The sequence below is a fragment of the Danio aesculapii genome, chromosome 15 (assembly GCF_903798145.1).
Source record: "Danio aesculapii chromosome 15, fDanAes4.1, whole genome shotgun sequence".
Lineage (NCBI taxonomy): Eukaryota > Metazoa > Chordata > Actinopteri > Cypriniformes > Danionidae > Danio > Danio aesculapii.
Genome location: NC_079449.1, coordinates 31,243,613 through 31,266,092, shown reverse-complemented (window position 1 = coordinate 31,266,092; position 22,480 = coordinate 31,243,613). Strand labels below are relative to the sequence as shown.

The window sequence follows — 22,480 nt, the reverse complement described above, 5'->3', positions numbered from 1 at the left end:
AGGTGGTATTTTGACATTGGTTTAGTCATGAATAATATTCATGGGCTCCAGTTAAATATGTACAGTTTAGTGTTTTACATGCGTTATTGCAGTTTAGGCTTTATTTGTAGTGTTTTAACATTACCAGGGCTACTATAAACAGAAGCTGCCGCAATGACTACAGCAACCGTGGTAATGTATCCGTCTGATATCCTGCAATGTTTATTCTAGATCACGTGACCTTCAAAAAATGGTTTCACTCACTGATCTTCCCGTGTTACACGTCGGTATCTGGTATGTATTTTCTTAGACATTAGGCAATTATATTTTTAATGGTTTAAAATATTTTTAGTGTTTAGATGTCAAAATAAACCTAAAAGCCAAAATGTCGATTTAAACCTAAAAACATTTGTGTGAAGCAGGATATGGTCCTAAAAAGATTAAAGATAATAATATGAATAATAATAATAATAGCAGTAAGAATAGTATATTTACACATTAGTTCATTTACATATTACTTAATAATGGTTTATATACATGTTATACATTAAATAATACATTTTTTTTAAAAGTATTTGGTGTGTATATAATACAAAGTAATTAATACTGTAAAAGTATGTTATTTCAGGACACGCTCTTGTTTTCATAAGGCGTTAAGATGATAAACTCACCTGTTGGTAGACGTTGTCATGGTGACCATTTTTGGGGTTTCCCCAACTGTGACGTAGGGGGATTTCCACCACCAGAGTTATGAAGAGAAAAGTGAAACGAGCAAACAGAGCTAATTTCGATGTCAGTAGTTTGTTCACGAGCCTGAGATAACTTACAGAAATCTCTCTGCTTCTCTCGGGATTTCTTCTCTAAAAAGCTTCTGCTAACTTAACAGCCTTCCAAAAAACAGGCGACGCACCCGGAAATGAGTGTGTAGCACGGGCCTGACAAGCAGAGCTCCGTTTCTGGTTTTCGGGCAGCAGTTCAACACAACGACTGCGAGAACGCGTGAAGGAGCCGAAGAGACTCTGGTTTCTCCATTGTCCTTGCAATGAAAGATATGAACATTCCCAACAGAGGTCAGTTGCGTTTCTTCCATCTTCACTTCGGCCCTGTTGTCACTGTGATTCAGCATGTTTTAGCGATATCTGTTTTACTTTGAACCTACGCAGTTAATTGTGCACTTGAATTAGAACACAATCGCCACATCACGTTATATTGCGTTCATATCGCTTTTATTGACACTCAAGTTGACGGTATTATCGACAGTAAGTCGTTTCTAAGAGAAGTGGGTGTTTCCAAAAGTTGCGGGCCTGTTCGAAACAATAACACAGGCCCGCGGATGTGTTTCTTCCTCTACTGTCATACAAAAATCGTTTAGTATAATCGAAAGGTACATTACAAGACCTGTGAAGAGATGATGCCAGCAATCGAAGACTTAGAGCACAACACGTACAGTTAATACACAAACACATCTCATTAAATATGTACACATTGATCATCTATATGCTAAAACTGAAGGTTAACTATGTTTATATATAATAACTTTTATTTGATTGTAACTTAAAACTTAATTTGATTGTATTGAAATAATTTGCACCTTTTGTAAAGCTGGTTTGAAACAATAATTATTGTGAAAAGCGCTGTACAAATACACTTGAATTGAATATTTATCATCTCGTGTTTTTTTTTGTTTTTTTTCGCGATTTGTTTGAGCAGATTTGTTTGTTAGCTGTAATACGCTAAAACTGATGCAGACATGTTTTTTTTCAAACGACATTGCTTGTCCTTAAGCGCTAATGTAATGTTGTGTAGATGGGTAGACAAGTTGTTTCAGTTTCGTTTTCCAGAAATGAGCACGTTTAACTGTTTTCTCCTGTCTCTTCTTTCCCCTCATGCCTGACTGCAGACCTGGATCTAGGTGAGTGACGTCATTGTGAGGTGGCCTTGTTGTCCACTTTCGATAAATATAATTTCTGTATTTCTCGGGCAATGATCATGCTCTTGATCTTATTGTTATTTTTTTGTGTTACACTGAATTTTTCTAAATACTTTGATTTAATACTTTCTTTGCTGAAATTTTGTTCAATATTGAATCTCTTAAGCTTATTAATAATAATAATAAGAACAATATGTTTCTTAAAGCGTATGATAATCTTTTTTATATAGTTTATATATAGTTTTATATAGTTTTATATAGTTTATATCTGAATTTGTAGTAATACTTTGTGTAATGTTTCAAGGCTAATAATAAAACAATTAAATAAAACAATTCTATAAATATTAAAGATATTATTTTGGATATTATGAATCTGTCTTTATCTAAATTAAATGCTTGTTTTGTTATACATTAAATTAATTTTCTTTGTAAACTCAATATCCACAAAAGTGAATTTGCCAATACCAAACCACATTTTCCAAAGAAATAATTGAGTAATTATTTAAATACAATTTAATTTCATCTGAAAATAGGAAAGCAAGCAGAACTGGGTCACATTGTAATGATTTTAATTTGTATACCGTAACTGACTAAAACATCTTACCCTCATGTTCATATTAATGTTCTTTAATATAATTTATTTACTTTCCTACTCTCTCTTCCTGCCTATTTTCCATTGACAATGTATGTAATTGAAATTGTTTATAATTTAAATGGGATAGTTCAGCATTAACAAACACTGTATCATATATTTACAGACTTAATAAATGAGTACCTGTTGGAGAAGACAAACAAGGAGTTGACAATAACGCTGCCTGGTCCTCCTCCTCCACCTGTGGATCAGGACCTCCAGGCAGTTAATCCACCGCCAAGGAGCCGGCGAACCACCAACAATCCAGTGCTGGTATCTAGAGGAACAGCTCCACAGGTGAGTCTTTCTGCCGTTTCTCTAGTCTAAAATTTAGAGCAAGAGAGAAAGGATTACTATTAGTAGATTTCATACTATGCTTGAAACCCTCACTAAGTGCCTTTACGTAGTAGTTATTTGTTTCATTGAGATAAATCGTCTTGGCAAGGCCTTTTCACACCTCTAGTTAAAAAAAGTCAGGTAAGTGGGTGAGTCCAGCTTTAGGTGGGAGTGTTGAAAGAGGAAAGGGTTTGCACGAAAAGGGGAGATTCATAACGTGCATAACAGCTGATTTTCACAGAGGCAACACAAACACAGACTCAGGGGAGATAGATAGAGATTCGAAGAGCAGCATTTACAGCTGATCTGAGAGCTGTGTGGAAGTGGAGGATTTTCAGTCTTTAGTATTGTAGTGATATTACTGTAAACTTGGTAACTAAGGCGTGTCTTTAAAAACTGAAAGTACTGCTGACGATACTAACTAACTATGCCATCTGAATAAACATACACAAGGAACATTGATTTGACACACTTGCTCTGAACCAGGGGTTTTCAAACTGGGGTGCGCGCCCCACCAGGGGGGTGCCAGCACCTATTAATGTGGTCGCGAGAATTTGAGCCGTGTACTCGAGTAAATTATGAGGACGATTTTTTTTATGCGTTCACTAGAGAGATTCTGATTAACGTTAGCTCCACAGCTAACCATCAGGCGCCTGTAGAGTTAATGCGTTCAAGTAAAATATATACAAATAAAATAGACCTGGGGCTTTTTAAAATCAAATCAGATCCAATCAAATCAGCAGAATGCCCTTCTGGATCTTTACTTACTTTGAAGATATACTGACTATGTTTGCATGGACATCAGTAATAGTTGTTTGCCTTAATCTGAATAAGACAGTAATATAATTAAGGTGTTACGTGAAGTGTTTTTTGAATGCTGTGTCACCAGGCTATCCGCGTTTCCTCATGTAATTTTGGGTGTTTCATCTTTAATGACTTTAACTGCAGTTCGGCAGTTTCACTTTCACTCATGCCATTCAACATTCATGCCCCCATGACAAACTGGGGTATTTGATTTGAATATGTAGTCAGGACTGCTGGAAGAGTGTTGTTTTAATGGAATTTGAGACCGCACACTGAATGGAGGCAGCGCAGTAGGTAGTGCTGTCGCCTCACAGCAAGAAGGTCACTGGTTCGAGCCTCGGCTGGGTCAGTTGGCGTTTCTTTGTGGAGTTTGCATGTTCTCCCTGTGTTTGTGTGGGTTTCCTCCTGGTGCTCTGGTTTCCCGCCACAGTCCAAAGACATGCGGTACAGGTGAATTGGGTAGTTGAATTGGGCGCTCCAAAACAGTGATATAAGTCGTGTTTTATAAGATCTAAAACTAATATAAACTTGTAAAGCTTGTATTTAGCCACTTCCGCCTAAATGGATTAATGGTTTTATTCACATCCTCTCATGCAACAGTTTCTCATCAAATCATGACCAATCAAATGCTCTCTAGCACCTGACATGCCCCGCCCCTTCAATACACTTGTTGCTTTTCATTTGATGCACTTGAGCTTAATCGATCTCACTGGTAGACCTATGAAAAAACAAAATGTTATTGGCTGTTCTTTAAAAATGGGAGGAGCTACTCTGTCCCACCCTCTCTTCATGTTTCAATTGAAATGACATCAAACATCGAATACAAAGTGCACATTTCAAAGCAGTTCACTGGACCTTAAAGGGTTAATGCAGAAGTAATCTAAATGTAATCCAAAAGTAGTCAAATAACATTATCATGATTGTGTAATTTTTAGGTAAGAAAATACCCTCTATTATTGACTACATTTTGTTATGAAGTAACTGATTACAACTTGTAAGTAATCTACCCAGCTCTAATTACTTGTTACATACTTCTTTAGTCTGTAACATGTAAGATGCTGGCAACTATCCTAGTAACCATTTAACACTAGCTATGTTTACATCCACCTATTTTTATGCTCATTTTGGAGATGTGCATAAAAAATGATTGATGGACATACCAAGATACGGATCAATTTTGAAAATGCACTAAAAAACATTTGTGCATAACTGAGTAGGATTTTATTCGCTAAGAAAAGATGTGCATAAACTATGATGGAAACATGTTTACCGAACAAATTCCAGTATGCGCATTTAAAAAATCATGATTTTTATTTATTTATTTTTTGTAAGATGTTTTGTTGTATCATGTGATGATAAAAACGTAACAGTTACAGAATTAGTGTTATTACATTATTAATTACCTCTAGAATAGTCGAGAGCATCTTTGCTCTCCGTCTCACATCTTCAAATGCCACCACGCGTTTATTGCACATAGGCATTTGTCTTCTAAGGCACAAGTAATTTATTAAACGAAGAAAAGATTTACGCATCTTCTACTATCGCAGCAAATTCCATTATTACTGTTGATATTTGCCGCCAGTTAATCAGGAAGTGACGATTCGGTTCTTTTTGACTCGTTGGATGGAAACGCTGCATTATTCTCATGTCTCCTATGCGATATTCCAGTTTTGCTCATAAATTTAATTCGCATCTTTGGATGGAAACATAGCTACTGTGATATGACAGCAGCAACATAAATAAACTGATATTTTGTGATAGGAATTGGCTAAAACAACTCAACACAAGATGAAGAGAATAGCTAACATAACATTAAAAAGTTACCATATGTTATATAAAACAGAAAATATTGAGTAGTAAAACAGAAACCAACACATTCTCACCCATGAAACATTGTAATCGTAAATTTATTTGATTTGAATTATTACAACCAGAACCATCTCCTGTGGTATTTTGGGAAAACAAATAGATTTTTACTGATAGGGATTCCACTAGATCAGCTGAATGTGGCATCTACCTATACATACAGATTTCAGCAAATACAAAGCAATGTTCGATAAAACTTTAAGAACACTTTAGCAACCTTGGCAGCCTTCCAGAACACTCTAGTTACTGTATAATGACTTCTTATAAACATTACCAAAACCAAGAACCATTGCAATTAAATAGCATTGTCCTGTCAACCACATAGAAAAACCTTTGTATGGAAAATTTTAATAGAATTTAAAATTTTTGGGCAAACTATCTCTTTAACCCTTACAGTTACATTTTTATTTCATAACTGAACCATCATTGTTTGTGCTATGGACATGGGTAATTCCTCAAACACTGAGTAGCTTATTTATCACCTTTATTTATCACCTAATAACTACCGAAATTACATCAAGTTTACATTTTTGCTCTCAAAGGAGTGATTGTAACTCGATGCCCACTTTCAGTTAGCGTTCTCTCTGCTCATGTTTCTCTCCCACACACAAAAGGCAAACAGGCACATACCCTCCTCTCTGCCTCTCACATTCTCATTGGCTGCTTTTCGTCAAGCTATGCGGGCTTCCTGTTTCTTCACCATGCTTCTTCTGGCTCTTCTCAGCGGCTCTTTGTGTAAGCGATCTGAGTCCGTTCTCAGGCAGGTCCAGGCTTGGTGTTTATCTATCGCTTCCTCTGAAATTCACCAACCTTTTTGCCTTCTTCGTTATTATATTCATGCTTTTTGTGTTCAGTATCGGTAAACGTTCTGCATGTGGAGTCAAACAAACCGCTGATCACTCTCTTTTCCTCTGCCCTCTTATTCTTGCACTCACTTTCTCTTTCTCTCTTGTTTTTTCATTGTTTCAAATTTCAAATGCATATGGTGAGTTGAAGGTGAATTGTTTGTCTTTCCATTAATGGGTTCTAGATATTGGAAATTCTGGGAAGGAACGTGTGATTTTAGCATAGTGATAAAACAAATTAGTTTTCAATGAAGCTTTCAGAGCCATATGTGCTGCCGATTCATTACATAGGGCATTGAGAATGAATTATTTAGTGATTGAGTAGGCCATTTCTTTTATTTAAATATGAAAGTCATTGAGGCAGAGCTTTGTTTACCTGTGGTTGTATTTAATTATTTATCAGCTTTCTGGAAATTCCAGCCATTACAGCCTGACAATAAAGTGTAATGGTTAAGATTCTGTAAAAACAAGGAAGCCTCCACCACAACTATAACATTTACTTTCCAGTGTGTGCATTTAGCACATGCTTTTATCCGAGACGATTTACGAAAGAGGAACAAAGCAATTCATCATGTAATTGACAATTGTTGCAGTGTACAATGGCAGGTTTATAAGATGCAGAAAAACTGTGTATGTGTAAGTGTATTGGTTTAAGAGAGTGGGCAAAGTGTGAGTGCATGCTAACGTTGCTTCTTTGAAAGACGTGATGTTTTTAGCAGTTGGGGTGGAGGTTGGCTGCTCATGCCACCACAGAGGAACCTAGAGGGTGTGGAAAGTGTTGAGTGTTTTTTTTTTGGAGAGTGAGTGATAGTGAGTATTTACCTCATCGTGAAACAACAAGGAGACCTGAGGTGATGGGAGCATACATTTGTGGTTATAAGTAGAGGGAGGAGCTATTTAAGCAGTAGTCCCGAAAGTCCTAAGATTTACGTTTGATTCTGGTCATAGCTGGGAGTAAGTTGTGTGACAGTAGAGTGGTTTTATTTGTTTGATTGTAGACTGCAAAGGTTTAGTTATTCTGGTTGTAACGCATTGCAGTAGTCGAGTCTTGGACAAGTAGTTATGCTGCATGGTAAGTGTTTTTTTTTAAGTTGTAGAGTAAACATCTTGATTAGTTTTTAAAGTAACCTGGTTTTTAACATCTCAACATCAAGCCTGTAATTGGAATCATATTCAGTGTTTTTCCAGCCAGGTGATAAGTGAGGAAAATCTCCAACAAACATAGATAGGAACTTATATAGAACTGTTGAATTTGAACTGTTGAGTTTTTTGCTTACAACAAACAACATTGTGCATGGCCATCTTTACCAATAAACATCTAAAAATTGTCAGTGTAGTAGTTATCTTTATAGTATTCATTACCAATAAACATCTAAAATTGTCAGTGTAGTAGATATCTTTATAGTGTTCATTACCAATAAACATCTAAAAACTGTCAGTGTAGTAGATATCTTTATAGTATTCATTACCAATAAACATTTAAATTGTCAGTGTAGTAGATATCGAATGTAGTATTCACTTTTGTTGTAAACCTCAAGGATTAGTTGTTCTAACAGGAAGGTCCTAGAGTAGAACCCTGCTGTAATTGAGTCTTTACAAGTTCTTGGTTGATTAGTTCTGACTTTCTGAACAATCTTAAGGTATGGAAACCCTAATATAATTGATTGCCTGTTAAATTCTTAGAAAATAAAATTATTCCTGTTGGGTGTGCTGTTGGAAAAAATGAGAACCCAAACCAAGAGTTTCAGTCTCCATCTGGGTCATGGCACCAAGTTGTTGGAATAATGCGAACTCAAACCAGTCGACTCAACAAGCTGAGTTCTTTATTTAAATATGTTGGTTGTTCTGCAGATAAACAGTATCTTCAAGTAATGAGTCTGCAAGAGCATACAGGAGTATTACAGTGACAAGAGTAGTCTAAAATGAGTCTAAAGCAAGTCTGAAATTAGTCTAATCTGAGACAGAGTCGACATGTCTATTCTATGTTTTTATTTGGAGAAGGCAGAGTTTGTAGGTGGAGATGGCTAACAAAGCATGCAAATGAAATAGATCAGTGAAAGAACCTGCCCAGCCTCTGATCACACAAGTTTATCAACAAAAACAGTTTATTGATTGGACCTACAAAGGCACAGTCAGTGAGACTCTATATCATTAGGATCACTTTGGCTCAGCCAGTGCTCAAGAAGTAAATAGGTTTAATGTGTCTCACACCTGGGCTGCTACAGTTTCAAATGAAATGATATAATTAAAAACCAAAGAACAACTTTTCAGTTATTCAGTTATATAAATATCACTGTTCATTTGAAACTAGATTATATCCATTTATATTCTCACAGTGTGCATTAATTTCTTAGAATTCAGTGGCCAATTATTCCTCACCTGTTGATATGAAAAGGAAAATTATCATTATAGTTTTCAACAAGTCTTTAATATGTTAAACCAATTCAGATCTTGCTAGTAACCACACAGCAACATCCTTGTAAGCAAAGGTGTGAAATCACATTGAACACCTTAGTAACTGTATTGTAATTCGGTAACGTCTTTACAGACTTCTAACAACCTACATGTAAAATAATGTTTTAAAAACACTATGCAGAATTTTATAGTAATGCCACCTAGCACAGTTCAACAAAGGAACACTAAGGCAACCTTTGAAAACACCCAGGTCAAGAAGAAAATCCAACTTTTTTTAACTCGAGACATGATGAGATGTTTACAGAAGGTACCGTATTGGACACACAAGACTCACACATGAACATTTACTCAAAGGAGAAGAACTGTCAATATTGCAAATGTCAAAATGTCAATATTGCAACAGAAACCAAACTCTTAAACACATTCTTGTGGAATGCCATATTTCTAATGTTAGCAGACATAATTTTTTTATCTGAAGAGACATTAAATAATTCTTTTAAAAATATGAATCCTTCTAAAATTGTAGAAAAACATTTAATCAAAAGTAAGATTAAGTTAGATTTTTATCTTATATATTATTATTATGTATTTTATCTTATCTTGTTATTTATCATTTTATCTTTTATTTTTCTAGTCGTCTAAAGTTGTGAAATTTAAGGTGATCTCCATCTTTCTTCCCTTCCCTCTTTGTTGTGACTGTTAACACCCATCTGTATGATATGAGTGCCATTTATTTTCAAGCTATTTTTCTCCTGTTTCTTGGTCCAGTTAAGGAGTAAGAGTAGTGTTTGTAATTTATTTTCTGTATTTCTTTTAATTCCTTAGGTAAGTTATCTTCGGGGTGGAGTTTTTTGTTTATTATATTGGCCTTGCCCAGCCCTGAAGCTATTTTTGTTTGTGCTTCTATTCTTTGTTTTCTGTAAACAAACACTTTTCTCCTTTTTTTCACAATAAAAGAACCTTAAGGTCTTTAAAATCATAACCTGCAAACTATTTATTTATTTTCTTTAGCTGATGTTCAACCACAGCCATAGACATTTGGGGTCGTAACAGTATTATTTATTGCTGTTTATGACTTTCAATTGTTTGAATATTTTTTATAATTATAGAAAGTGATATTTATAAAATGTGGTAAACTTGATTTGTTTTTTGCTATGACATAGCCAGAGAAGCTGATATGGCTCTCTCTCTCACTCAGGTCAATTTGAAATATCAACAACTGCATAACAATGTCCTAACAAGCACATAGAACCACTTTTGTATGTAAAAGCATCATTAATCTTCTTCAAATGTAAAAATGTAGTTTGCATCTCTCTTTTCTCACAGAATTCACTCAGCTTTGACCAGGTCCCCACTGTGCACGCTGATGGTATGGCAGCGATGCAATCCATTCGAGGCGCTAAAGGGTCAGCTCAGCGACGGGGACCGGCATCTTTAGCGGCCCAGCGTCGTATTCCTCAGCAGACGGGTACAGAACATCTGGAGCTGTTCCTGGAAAAGCCAGACCTGGTGGTGGCGGAGCAGCCTAAGGAGCGCGGCATGCGCTTCCGATATGAGTGTGAGGGCCGTTCAGCAGGCAGCATCCTTGGAGCCTCCAGCACAGACTCTAACAAGACCTTGCCTGCCATTGAAGTGAGTAAGAGGAAGAACGTTTGTACTGAAAATACGAGATATCCATAATCTGCTTGTTAAGTGTGACGTCACGCAAAGCGGCTTCTGGGTCCAATCGCTATATATCCATGCATACTATCAGATGGCCAGAAAGTGATTAGTGTTTTATATATTGTTAAAATTATTGGTGTCTGTGATGCAGCATGTCCAGAGACTGTAGTGTACACCATGATTTATATAAATTCACTTTATTGTGTGATATGCCTAAAAAGTGGTCATGAATGAATATTTTCTCAATTCAAATAAGTATTGGTTTGATTCCGAACACAGTATTCCATACGTCACGCAATGGTGGGCCAGAAAATCTTCTTAGGGATGGACGTTGAGGCCACACCAAATCATGTGGTGGCACATAAAAAAAATAATGAATTGAGTGTAATGTTATATTTCTATTTCTGGTAAATTAAATAATGTGGTTTTAATTCATTTACTTAGTTACTCTTAAAATAATGCAATTTATTCCTTTATTCCAAGTACATGTGTGTCAAATAAAAATCAATATTTAGTTTAAAACAAAGACAAATGAACAAACTGAACAAAAAGTATTTATTTTTTAATCAGATAAAAAGTGAATAAATAAATAAATAAATAAAAAGTGTACAATCTCATGAACCCAAAGTCACGTTTTGTTTCTCGTTGTCAAACAATACTAAACAAATTAAGAAGAACTTTATCCTTAAAAAAACAAAAAACAAAAGTAATGCAAACTTGAATTTGCTGTGGTAAAGTCAGCTAATATGCTTCGTTTGAACATCAGTAGTTCATCACTGAGGTGCAGCCAGAATAATGGTCAAACATCTATAAACTCATGCTTAAAGGGGGAGGGGCAGTGAATCAGCAATGTCGATGGCGCCAATCAGTCCACAATAATTTAGTGGCTGAATTTAATTTAGTTATTTTTTTGAAATATTGTGAATTTACACAATGTACATTTAAATTAATAATAAATTTCAACAGCAAAATCATATTGGGGTGGCCACAGGGGGGACCACAGTTTACATATGGGTGGCTGTGGCCTTGGGGGCACCCCTGACGTCACAATTTAACAAGCGGATAAAGGGGGCAGAGGGAGGTTACCCAAAACTGAATATTCTGTCATCATTTACTTTACCTTTTACTTGTCTCAAAGTGGTTCTTTCTTTTGTGGAAGCTATGTTGGAAACCAGTAATCATTGACTATTTGTCCTACTACGAAAGGCAATGGATACAGGCTTCTAACATTTTTCAAAATATCTATCTAGAGAAAAAGTAAACTCCTAAAGTTATGAAACCACTCTAGGGTGAGTGAATGGTGAACTGTTGCTTTAAGAAGAATAATGAACTCTTGATTGGGGAAGGAAATTATGAAAAAGATTGTGCAAAACGTTTTTTCTGCTAATATTTTATAATGTTGACAATTCAGAGACTTATACTATCAACTATAAGCCCTTATAAGGAATTTGATCCTCAGTTAGACCCAGTGAACCTCTTAAATTTCCATCGTCCGTTCACATTTTTTCCATTTACACTAATTCGAAATTGATCAGAGCTCTTTATCTGATTCACCGGGTGTGTTTGGAATGCACCGACTATCCCAAGACAGTGGGGCTTCCCCCACCTGGGTTTGTTGGTTGTATACGTATGAAATCAAGTTAAACGTGTCCTTGCAGCTGAAAATGAAAGTTCCCTGGAGAGGTGTGTGTGTGTGTGTTTTGTGTGCTCATTTTGGAGGGAATTACCTTTTGAACCACACACATAAACATGCTCACCAGTTATTTTTGCCACTGACAAATGATCATATTTGGTTACTTTCAACAGCAGTGGCACCGCAGAGTTATGAAACCGAAAGTAAAAATGCGTGTCATCTTTTTCATTTCTTTTTTTAGATCCAAGGGCCTATTGACAATATCAAGAAAGTCATGGTCACGGTGTCTCTTGTGACAAAGGACATCCCATACCGTCCACACCCCCACTGCTTGGTCGGGAAAGACTGTACAGACGGCATTTGTGTCATACACATTAATCCTCACAGTAATCGCCGACACAGGTACATTTCTGTTGACTTCAGTGATTTTGGATTTGGATTTTGGACGACAGAGTAGTCAGCAGAACGTGATCTGAAACTTTATTTCCTGACTGAGTATGTTGGTGTTTTCCAGTTTTGCAAATCTGGGCATCCAGTGTGTGCGGAGGAAGGAACTTGATGCCTCACTTCAGAAGAGGAGGAATAAGAATATCGATCCTTTTAACAGTGAGTTGTTGATTGATACTACAGACTGAATGATCTAATCTAATGGATTCTAATGAAGCTAATTTAATACTATAACATACCTGTCAACACTCCTGTTTTTGCTTGTATTCTCACGTATTTTACAATTCTATTCCGCTATCATCCCATTAAAGTTTTTTCCTGAATTTCTCCCGTATATTTTATCTTTCTAGGAAAACTGAAAATAACATCAAAGAACCGATCTAAAATGTGATGTAATTGCAAGAGCTGTTCGAGAAAAGGAGCTTTCACTTTATTTTGGCTTGAAATGAATATAAAAACATCTGTATTCACTTTTAAGCTTTGCGTCAATCGTCGTCGTCAGTGAATCGTCGTCTTTCATATGCAGCCTCTTTATCAGTCAATTCATGTAGCTGTGCTTACTGACGAACACTTTCAGTATAAAGACACTGTTCCCAGATCAGCTTCAATGCCATTTAAAGAGGAGCAAAAGCAGACACTTTGGGATTTGGGTGTGTTTTTAAACAGACAAATACACTTAAGATGTAGAAATGCGTGTTTTATTTTAAACACATATAATTTTGTATTATTGAGCATAAATGATTACGAAAGAAATCAAATGCTTCCATTATAGATCTGTGTGGATCCTAAAGCTTGATTTATACTTTCGCCTGGTGCCGCATTGCGGATCTTCGCTGCCTGCACACACACCTCATGAAATGGACGAGGCTTTTATACTTGATCCGTTCGCCATTGTCATATTCTTTAAAACAACGGGCCGGTCAAAAGAAATCCACCATAAAATCAGACGGATAAACAGAGAAGTAGAAAGTTTCCAGAACTATGTCATATCATTAATATTATTGAAGATTTTCAAGCTAATTATTTTTATTAGTTTTTTTTTATAAATTATTTGAATGATTATAAAGATTTTTATAACCATTCAAGATAATAAAAACAGTTTATTAAAATGTTAATGACAACAGAACGTGGGTTGTTCTACATATATATATATATATATATATATATATATATATATATATATATATATATATATATATATATATATATAATTAATTGCAGGAATAAAAGCAAAAAAGTACACTTACTAAAACATACTGATATGTTTTTTTAGATTTAGCCTGCTCCACAATTGACATGTTACTGTTTGGCTAGTTTCTGTCCTCTACTGATATGCTAAAAAGGCAATGACGGTCCAAAATTCCTGACCATTATCACCAATAAAGCCTTGAAAAACAGGCATCAGTATATTGTAAACTGATATGTTCAAATATTCCTTTCCAGTTATCAAAGACATAATTTGTTGCTTAATTATAGTTTTGTATCTATTAAATGCTTTTATATTCAAAATTGTAATATATACATCAGTGTAAAACCTATGAATGGTGGAAAAACATTCTGTAATTGTGTACCCGGTTCTCCACTTTTGCCATGGCCTCTTTTGGCTTTAACAAACTTATCCCTCAGGTTTTTCCAAACTTTTTAACAAAAACTTACCTCCTTTCCCACAGCTGTTGCAGTTTCTAGCCAATAATTATTGGCCGTCTGATTATCCCTAAGTGATTCATATTCAAGTCGACTCTAAAATCAAAACTCAAACGCGGCGTTGCGGGAACTGTTTGCTTGAGTCTCAAAAAAAAAATTGTGTGCTGTAATTATGCGCACCCAAATCGAACCTTCGCAAACTCTGCGTCACATTCGCCGCACACACTCAAGCGAACTAGCGGATGCGAGTTATAAACCAGGCTTTAAAGTGACACCTCTGTTATCAAAGTATTTATTTTCAACATTGTCTAATGTTCGCTACGCATTCTATCATTCAAGGCTAATTTAGGCTTAAACTGCTCTGAATGAACAGATTGAGGAGTTTGGGTCATTTGGGAGTTGTTGTGGGTATAGGTTTGAGTGGGGGATTTACCCCCAGTGTTTGCATCCCAGTGTTGACAGGTATGCATACATAGTCTTGCAGAAAGAAAATATTCGTTCAGTAGGCAGAGAGTAGGTGATTAGTTGTGGCTGTTAATTAAATGTGTTTTTTTTTATATCACTGGAAGTCTTCAAAAGTGGACAAACCTTGAAACATTTCAGACTGTGTTTAGGCTAATGTTAAAGTCAATGTCTTGAGATCGGATAATTAAAAGCACATTTTAAAACTAGCCATAAACGTATAGTGGTGCTAGCATGTTGCTAAGCTAACAGCACAGTAGTCTGATCAACATAAACAAGTAGTTTTAAAGAAAAGCACAAAAGTCCCTTTCAAAGAAATTGATATTGCACACCCTAGACTAAGTACCATCTACTTAAAGTGAGGAAAACCCCAAAATTCACAAACTTAACAAACATATAAATAACAAATACTAAATCTGACATGAACTATCCCATAATTGTTGTTTCTTATGTGCAAATAGCATTAAAGCATATATATATTTAGTCTGGAACAACCACCGGTCTGTTTCTATGGCAACAGTGACTCACTGATTTTACCTTTTGCTGATTGGCTCTGTAATTGAGAAGGCGGGACTTATTTTGCCATATGCCATTCATAACTAATATCAATGAACCATGTTTGTGTGTGTATATATATATAGACTTATATAGCACAAACATGTTTTTATATGGCCAAATTAATAATTTTTTCCCCACATAGATTTTTTTTTAAATGAGATGTTTCTTAATTTGTTTTTAATTATTATTTTTATTAGGTTATCTTTTTAGGTTATGAAGCAGGTCCTAATAATCCTCTTGTTCTATAGCATGAACACATGTTGAAGTTTTTCTTTGTCCTGTTCTCCACCAGCGGGGCACAGTAAGAGCATAGAAGACATGGACATGAACGTGGTGAGACTGTGTTTTCAGTGTGAGCTGGAACAAAAGAACGGAGACAGGGTTCCTCTCAGCCCTGTGGTTTCCAACCCAATTTATGACAAGAGTAAGAGAAAGATCTATACCTTGATCCAAAAAGTTCAGAATGCAATACTCTCTGTAGTTTCTCAGCTGATAACATTCGTTTTTGTCTGATTAGAGGCAACCACTACTGCAGAGCTGAAAATCAATCGGCTTAATGTAATCAGAGGGCCCTGCACGGGAAAGACAGAGATTTACATGCTCTGTGACAAAGTGCAGAAAGGTAACCTGACTTAAAAAGCCACAGTTATGTCCTGAATTCCTATTGTTTGCTGTGTTTTAAAAGCTCATTTGTATTCTTTGAAACTCCACAGATGACATTGAGATCATTTTCAGCATCGAGGACTGGGAGGCCAAAGCAGAGTTTGCTCAGACTGATGTCCATAGACAAATAGCTATTGTCTTCAAGTCGCCACCATTCCGGGAGCAGAATATTTTAGAAGAAACGGAGGTGAATGTGTGTCTGCGCCGCATGTCTGATCGGATGGACAGTGAGCCTGTCAAGTTCACCTATGTTCCAGACAACGCAGGTGAGTTATAAGAAACAGAAACTAGAGGAATACTAGATACTAGAAATGTTGTCATATATATATGTGGTGGGCCTATATCGGCGTTAACGTGCTGCGTTAACACCAGACTCTTATCGTGCGGTTAAAAATATAGTCGTTAATCTATTCTCAAAGTTCCATTAGGAGCTGGGTCTATTCTATGCAAGCTATAATGACTTTCACCTTGATATTTTAGCGCGGATGTATACCTGACCGGTGAGCTGTCTGACAAAAAAGTGCCCTTCTGAATCAAATCAGCAGGATGCCTGACTTTAACTGCAGTTCATAAACACTTTCATTCATAAACATTTCATTCATGCCCCCGTGACAAACTGGGGTATTAGACACAAATAAGGAGGATGGACTGGTGAGAGTGTTATGGAATTTAATAACGCTTGCCAAATGGAAAGAAAAAAACTTCCGCATTTTTACAGTGTGTGTGTGTGTGTGTGTGTGTGTGTGCACGGTCCTTTACTGAGAGCCGCGTGTGTGGATCTTGTCAGAAAATATGGCGAAAAGTCCTACATGACGGTAATAGTTTGATTGTGGTGTTAACTTCAGTAATGCCACTAATATATGCATACTCCATTGCATATTCTTAATTCCCTTTCTGTTTAGTTCAGTTATGACTTTAGTCCGATTAAGGTAATCAAAAAGCCTACAGCTCAAAGTTCATGTTTAACTGAATAAACACAAGTACATCTTATTGAACATCATTTATTTTCATCATCAGTTATCATAGTAGAACAGTTTCTCAAGCAGTTTGTGATGCATTTTGGAAACAGGAGATGAGCCCCTGGTCTAATGCGCCTCCTGACTTGAGAAACCTGTTCTCAAAGACTTGTTATTTGGGTAGCACACATATTCTGAATGCCTTCGGCTGAATTCAGATGAGTTATTTTAATCTAAATTAATCTAGATTTAAAAATTAATCGTTGCCCACCTATAATATATATATATATATATATATATAAATATTTTGCCCACCAAGGCATCCTTTATTTCAACAAACATACAATAAAACCTGGAATGTTGCCAAATAATATTAAAAGTTTGATTTATAATTTGGAATTACAAGAATGTTAGTTATTATTTTAAAATAATATATATATATATATATATTTAAATAAATTGTTAAAAATCAATAATAATTTATTTTAAAGTTTAAATTTAATGACATTTAAAATGTACTTTATTCCTGTTATGAAAACAATGCTTATTTGATTCTCTGGGAACTCTTCTTCTTCCTGTTAATTTTAGAATCACTACAAAAGGTTTTGTTTACATTTATTTTTGTGCCAGAATTATGTCTTCAGAATTAATTTTGATAAATTGAACACAACTTTGCTAAGTAAAAACTAATAAAAAGTACAAATAGCTTTTCCCCCCACATGGCAATATTAAACATTTGCCGAAGTGGTGTGAATTTTGTTTTCTTCTGAGGGTGTTGTAATAGTCTTGACCAGCAGGACAGTCAACTGAAACAGATGGAGAAATGATTCAGCTCTTTCCTTGCTAGTTTCTAAAACATTGCACTCTGGGGTTATGTGTGCCTGTCAATTTATTCAAAGGGAATTTGGAAATGGCCAGCATTTGGTAGTTCAGACTGAAAATATGCGAGAGGAAACTAAGCCTTCATAATAGCTCTTCTGATGTCTTCAGAACACAAGCAGATCTTTTACAGTCTGTGCTGCTGTAACCTCTGCCCCCATCACATGCTCCTGTCACTTTTTAACAATGAATGGAGGTAAAGCTGATTTCACTTTATGTCTGCAGATCCCTATGGAGTGAACCGCAAGAGGAAAATGAAAACTGATGTGAAGTTCAGCGAGTCCTGCAACATTCCTCAAAGTAAGGATGTTTCCAAGGCCACATTTACTTCTGGTATTAAGATACATTTTAGTCAATTGAACCATTAGTGTAGAAACACATTCCCTTTTACACTTCATGTTTTCATCTGTCTCTTTTGACCACTTTTGATCTCCTTCTGAGGTCTGTTCACAGTTGTTTGTTTATATATATATAAATATATATGGGCTTTTTCTGATCTTTTAATGTAATAATGGGAAATTACACAAAAAGAGACTAAAAACAATACAGAGAGCAGCAGCTTTCATATATGCTCCAGATAACCCCAAAACTACACAATGGCGTGTTAAATAAGGACTGGTATGAGAATACTGTGCGTTTAGACTGAAGGTGGTGAAGATTAAATCCTATATTCAATACATTCAGTAAATGTTTTAGATTTATAAGCAGTGAGTAGTTGATCTGCATAAAACCTCCATAATATGTTTGTAGATCTTTAAGAAACATGCCAAGTGAACATACTGGTTTATCTTAAAACAACAATGCAGACATCAGTTAATTGCCTTTGAAAAGGTCAGCTCTGTTTTGTCATGTTTTGGTCTCTATAATCCACCCACTGCCAGTTTACTTAGTTATATTTTGGCGATTATATGTATGAGACTACAGCCGAAAATGCAGCCTATGGATGGCAGAAGAAGCTTCTGAAACCAGATGCACATTCCAAGTTTAAAAAAAATCCACATGAAGTAGTTTTTCATTTGTAAACGATACAAATATTACAAACATAAACATAACCTGAGTGGCGTACAGTGTAAAGCTCGATCCTCAGGCAAGCTTGCTCCTGTTTGTGGCCTCAATCTGCCAACTTTCGTTTGTTTTGATTCATTGTTGGTGAAAAAAACCTCTCCAATATTTAGAATTTGAACTGCAATATCTAGTTCAGCCACTAGGTGTACAATACTACATCATGCACCTTTAATTTAGCTGACAGGTTAATCCAAAGTGACTTAAAAATGAGGTTAAAAGGAGCACTTCAAATCACCAGACAATATATAAATGCGATGAGAAGTCTCGGTTAGTTTAGCGTTGTTTGTTTTTTTTTAAGTATAAGGAGTGCTGTTAATGGATGGTAACGATTCAAAAACACTTATCTGAACATATGGATTTTTGACTACCTGGAAGAAAATTTTAGACCAAATTTACAGCTGTATTTAGTTTCTTCCAATTTTATCGATAAAACCAGTAATCTTCATGCCAGGTGAATTTCATAAATAATCTGAACTTCTGTTGACCACATCTGTGTTTTTTTGTTTTTTTTCTCAGGTCAAGACTTGCCCATGAATGATCCTGGCACATCCCAACAATTTGATCCATTCTACCCCACCCCCGAGTGTAACGTCTCGAGTGCTCCCATGGCAGTCCCTGTTCAGGATGGTGGCATCCACATGCCATCCCTGACTGTGGATGAGTTGTTCTATAACGAAGACTTTAAACAGGAGGACGGTTGCATTAGCATGGACCAAGAGGCTTTGAGCTCCTTCCTGCTCCAGTGTTTGGGTCCACAAGGTTCTGACCAGGTCTATAACCAACTCCTTAATTCTGAATTAAACCTTCCTTTGGATGGCATGGATATTAACATCAACCAATCAATGTTGAACATGGCATCCATAAACGATGCACACTTCAGTCAGATGGTGAATGAGAATCAGCCTTTTCCAGCAGAACTGGAGAACATTGAAGGGGTCATGTTCCACTCTGTGAAGACCGAGAACAACCCGGACCTTTAAAGATGAACAGTCGCTGCTGACTTTGTAAAATATTTTTGAGCCGGTGTTCTGTTGATTCGTCCCACTTTGTCAGATTGTCCTACCTCCCATTCAAAAACTATGTAGCACATCTTGATGGTGAAATATGCAATGTGCTACCAGCGTCAATTTTTGATGTGGAGTGATATGAGGGCTTGGCCTACCCCAGTCCCTAACCTTAACCTTAAAACAATTCAGATACAGGGTAGGATTAAATGTCAGGACACTGCATTTGACTGCCGGTGGGTTTTGGTTGGCACTATTTGACTTTCAATTTGGTAGGGAATGTTCAGTACTTATGAAGTAACTGAGGCTGATGACCGTTAGCAAACGGTAGGCCTAGCATGTAGCCATTGTGTTTTGTAAAGGGAGCAAGAAATGCTGCTCATCTGCTTGTAATGTGCCAGTTGTGAATTTTATTTTGTTGTTGCTAATTTATTGTGTGTGTTTCGCAGCTTAAGTTTGTAGTATTGTGCTTGTTCCCGATCCAAATTCACTAACGTGTGTTACATGAATCGTGATATAACATTTCTGAAGAGCTGAGGAATTTCAATTAACAGCATTAAAGAGTAAAAGTAAGACATTTAAAGAGATAGTTCATCCCAAGCTGAAATTCTGTCATCATTTACTCATCCTTCACACTCATTCAACACAAAAGAAGATATTTTTAAGAACATAGTAAACCTGTAACCATTGACTTTCATTGTATTTGCTTTTCATACAATGGAAGTCAATGGTTACAGGTTTGAAGCGTTCTTCAAAATACATTATTTTGTGTTCAACAGAATAGAGAAACTGAAGTGAAACCCACTTGAGGATGAGTAAATCATGAGGAAATTTGTAGTTTTGGGTAAACTATAAACAAAACAAACAATAAACCCGGCAGTGGCCGTTTCCTTTTTGGAAATGTAGTGCGTTATCATGATATCTGGTTTACCAGTGAGCACTTTTGCATAGGCTTTGGTTTTACATGTAGAACCCGACTGACATCTAAATCTACCAATCACAGTTTGTTTTGTTCAGTGTCATATAAATGTCATATGTCCTTTAAAATACATCATATAAGTGACAGATTAAATGAACCATAAAGCAGTTGCTATAAAACATTCTCTCAGCGTCTAAAAGGCAGTGGAGGTCACATGCTCTGCTTCCTGACACAGTTTGGTACTTTGGTCAAGTCGGTGGCTTAGGGAGCGTTTTAGTTTCAGTGGGAATCGCCACATTACTTCTTCAATCTGAAACCTGGTCATGTTCTAGTAAAACTAAAATGAATGTAGTAAAGTGGCACAAACATTTGGATACTTTGGTCTGTGTAGTAGCTGCGCTTAAGTAAAAGTTGAAGGAAGCTGTATATACGATCTTAAACAAAGGAAAACGTTTAGTTTATTTTCAAATATACAGCGGGGGAAATAAGTATTGAACATGTCATGTTTTTTTCTGGGAATAATACTTCTAAAGCAGCTGTTGACACTGAATTAAACCAGATTTTGGTAAAAACCCAAACAATAGAAACAAAAATAAAACAAAACACAAAAATCTAAAGAATTAGTTATGTGTAATAACAATGAAATGACACAAGGAGAAAGTACTGAACTACTGAAATGTATTTAATACCTTATATTAAAAGCTTTTTTGGTGATGGCACCTTAAAGATGCCTCTTATATGGAGAATGATGTCACATGCATTGCTCAGGTGTGATTTATTTTTTTTTCACAAACAGAGTGTAAACATCGTTATGGTTCTGTGGGTCTCGTCTATCAAATCTGATATTTTGTATTCTCCATTGGATTCAAGTCAGGTGATTGGCTGGGCCATTCTACAGCTTGATTTTCTTTCTCTGAAAGCATGTGAGAGTTTCCTTTACAATGATGAAGGACAGAGGGTTGCTGAAGAACTACTGAGAGATTTCAGCTGCTGTCTGGGCTTTCACTGCCTTTCTACACCTTCCTTTCTTCATGTGTTCAATACTTTTTTCCTGCATCATTTCATTTTATTACATGTACATAATTTGTGAACTAAATAATATTTCTTCTTTGCATATATGGATTTCTTTGGTTGATACTCGTAACTGGTGAAGAGTTCAAGTCAACGGCACCTTTAGAAATATGTTTTCTGAGAAGAATGGTGATGTGTTCAATACTCCCCACCCCCCACTGTATATGTGCTGTGTAAAATGTCTTCAGTTGCTTGCAAATATTGTCCCTTTTTGCTTCTCAATGTGTTATTGTATTAAAACGGTGTTTAAAAAAATATTTTGACTCCATTTGACTGTTCCTCTGTGTACTTGCTATTAGCAGTAGAATAAATTGTCATGTCTTCCTGTCTCAAGTGTCTAAATTCCAAACAAATGAACCTCATTACACACAAAATTTTGGCTATGGATCTCATTTGGATGGAAAACTTCAGTGTTAACCCCACAATCTATCTTAAACTTGGTTAGGTTAAAATGTCCTTCTAACTGAAAATAAACCTTTGATTTCATGCATTTGACTATGGTGATCGGATAAAACGAATTGCAGTCACTTCCTCGTTCACTATTGTTGTGCTTCTCTGATACTATATATAGTGTTCAGATCTATAACCGCACATGCTCAACACGTCACTATTTAGCCCCGAAGTCTTTCAGTGGACTTTATTTATAGAAGATGCTGTAGTTGTTCGGTTTTTCATGATGACCTAATGTCAGAGCATATGACTTTTCTTGTG

At 36.0% G+C, this 22,480-nt stretch overlaps 1 protein-coding gene across 2 annotated transcripts; it reads left to right on the top strand.

Moving 5' to 3' along the window:
- The first annotated feature begins 91 nt into the window (after positions 1-91).
- relb (v-rel avian reticuloendotheliosis viral oncogene homolog B) lies at positions 92-22,122 on the top strand. 2 transcript variants are annotated; one of them, XM_056473606.1, is made up of 12 exons: positions 92-273; positions 866-1,049; positions 1,880-1,891; positions 2,668-2,837; positions 10,133-10,438; positions 12,343-12,503; positions 12,616-12,707; positions 15,505-15,636; positions 15,730-15,834; positions 15,926-16,141; positions 17,936-18,010; positions 19,292-22,122. In XM_056473606.1, exons 2-12 carry the CDS (start codon positions 1,022-1,024, stop codon positions 19,753-19,755), a joined length of 1,761 nt encoding a protein of 586 aa, XP_056329581.1. In that variant the 5' UTR covers positions 92-273; positions 866-1,021; the 3' UTR covers positions 19,756-22,122. The 2 variants fall into 2 exon arrangements, with proteins under 2 accessions (XP_056329581.1, XP_056329580.1); XM_056473605.1 differs by lacking the exon at positions 92-273 and having other exon boundaries at positions 595-1,049.
- The last annotated feature ends 358 nt before the right edge of the window (positions 22,123-22,480 follow it).

Bases quoted from the DNA above. Each gene is read 5' to 3' on its own strand.
- relb (XM_056473606.1), top strand. From the start codon at position 1,022: ATGAAAGATATGAACATTCCCAACAGAG. The intron at 12,504-12,615 runs GTACATTTCTGT...GGTGTTTTCCAG, and splicing joins CACAGTAATCGCCGACACAG to TTTTGCAAATCTGGGCATCC. The intron at 16,142-17,935 runs GTGAGTTATAAG...TTATGTCTGCAG, and splicing joins CTATGTTCCAGACAACGCAG to ATCCCTATGGAGTGAACCGC.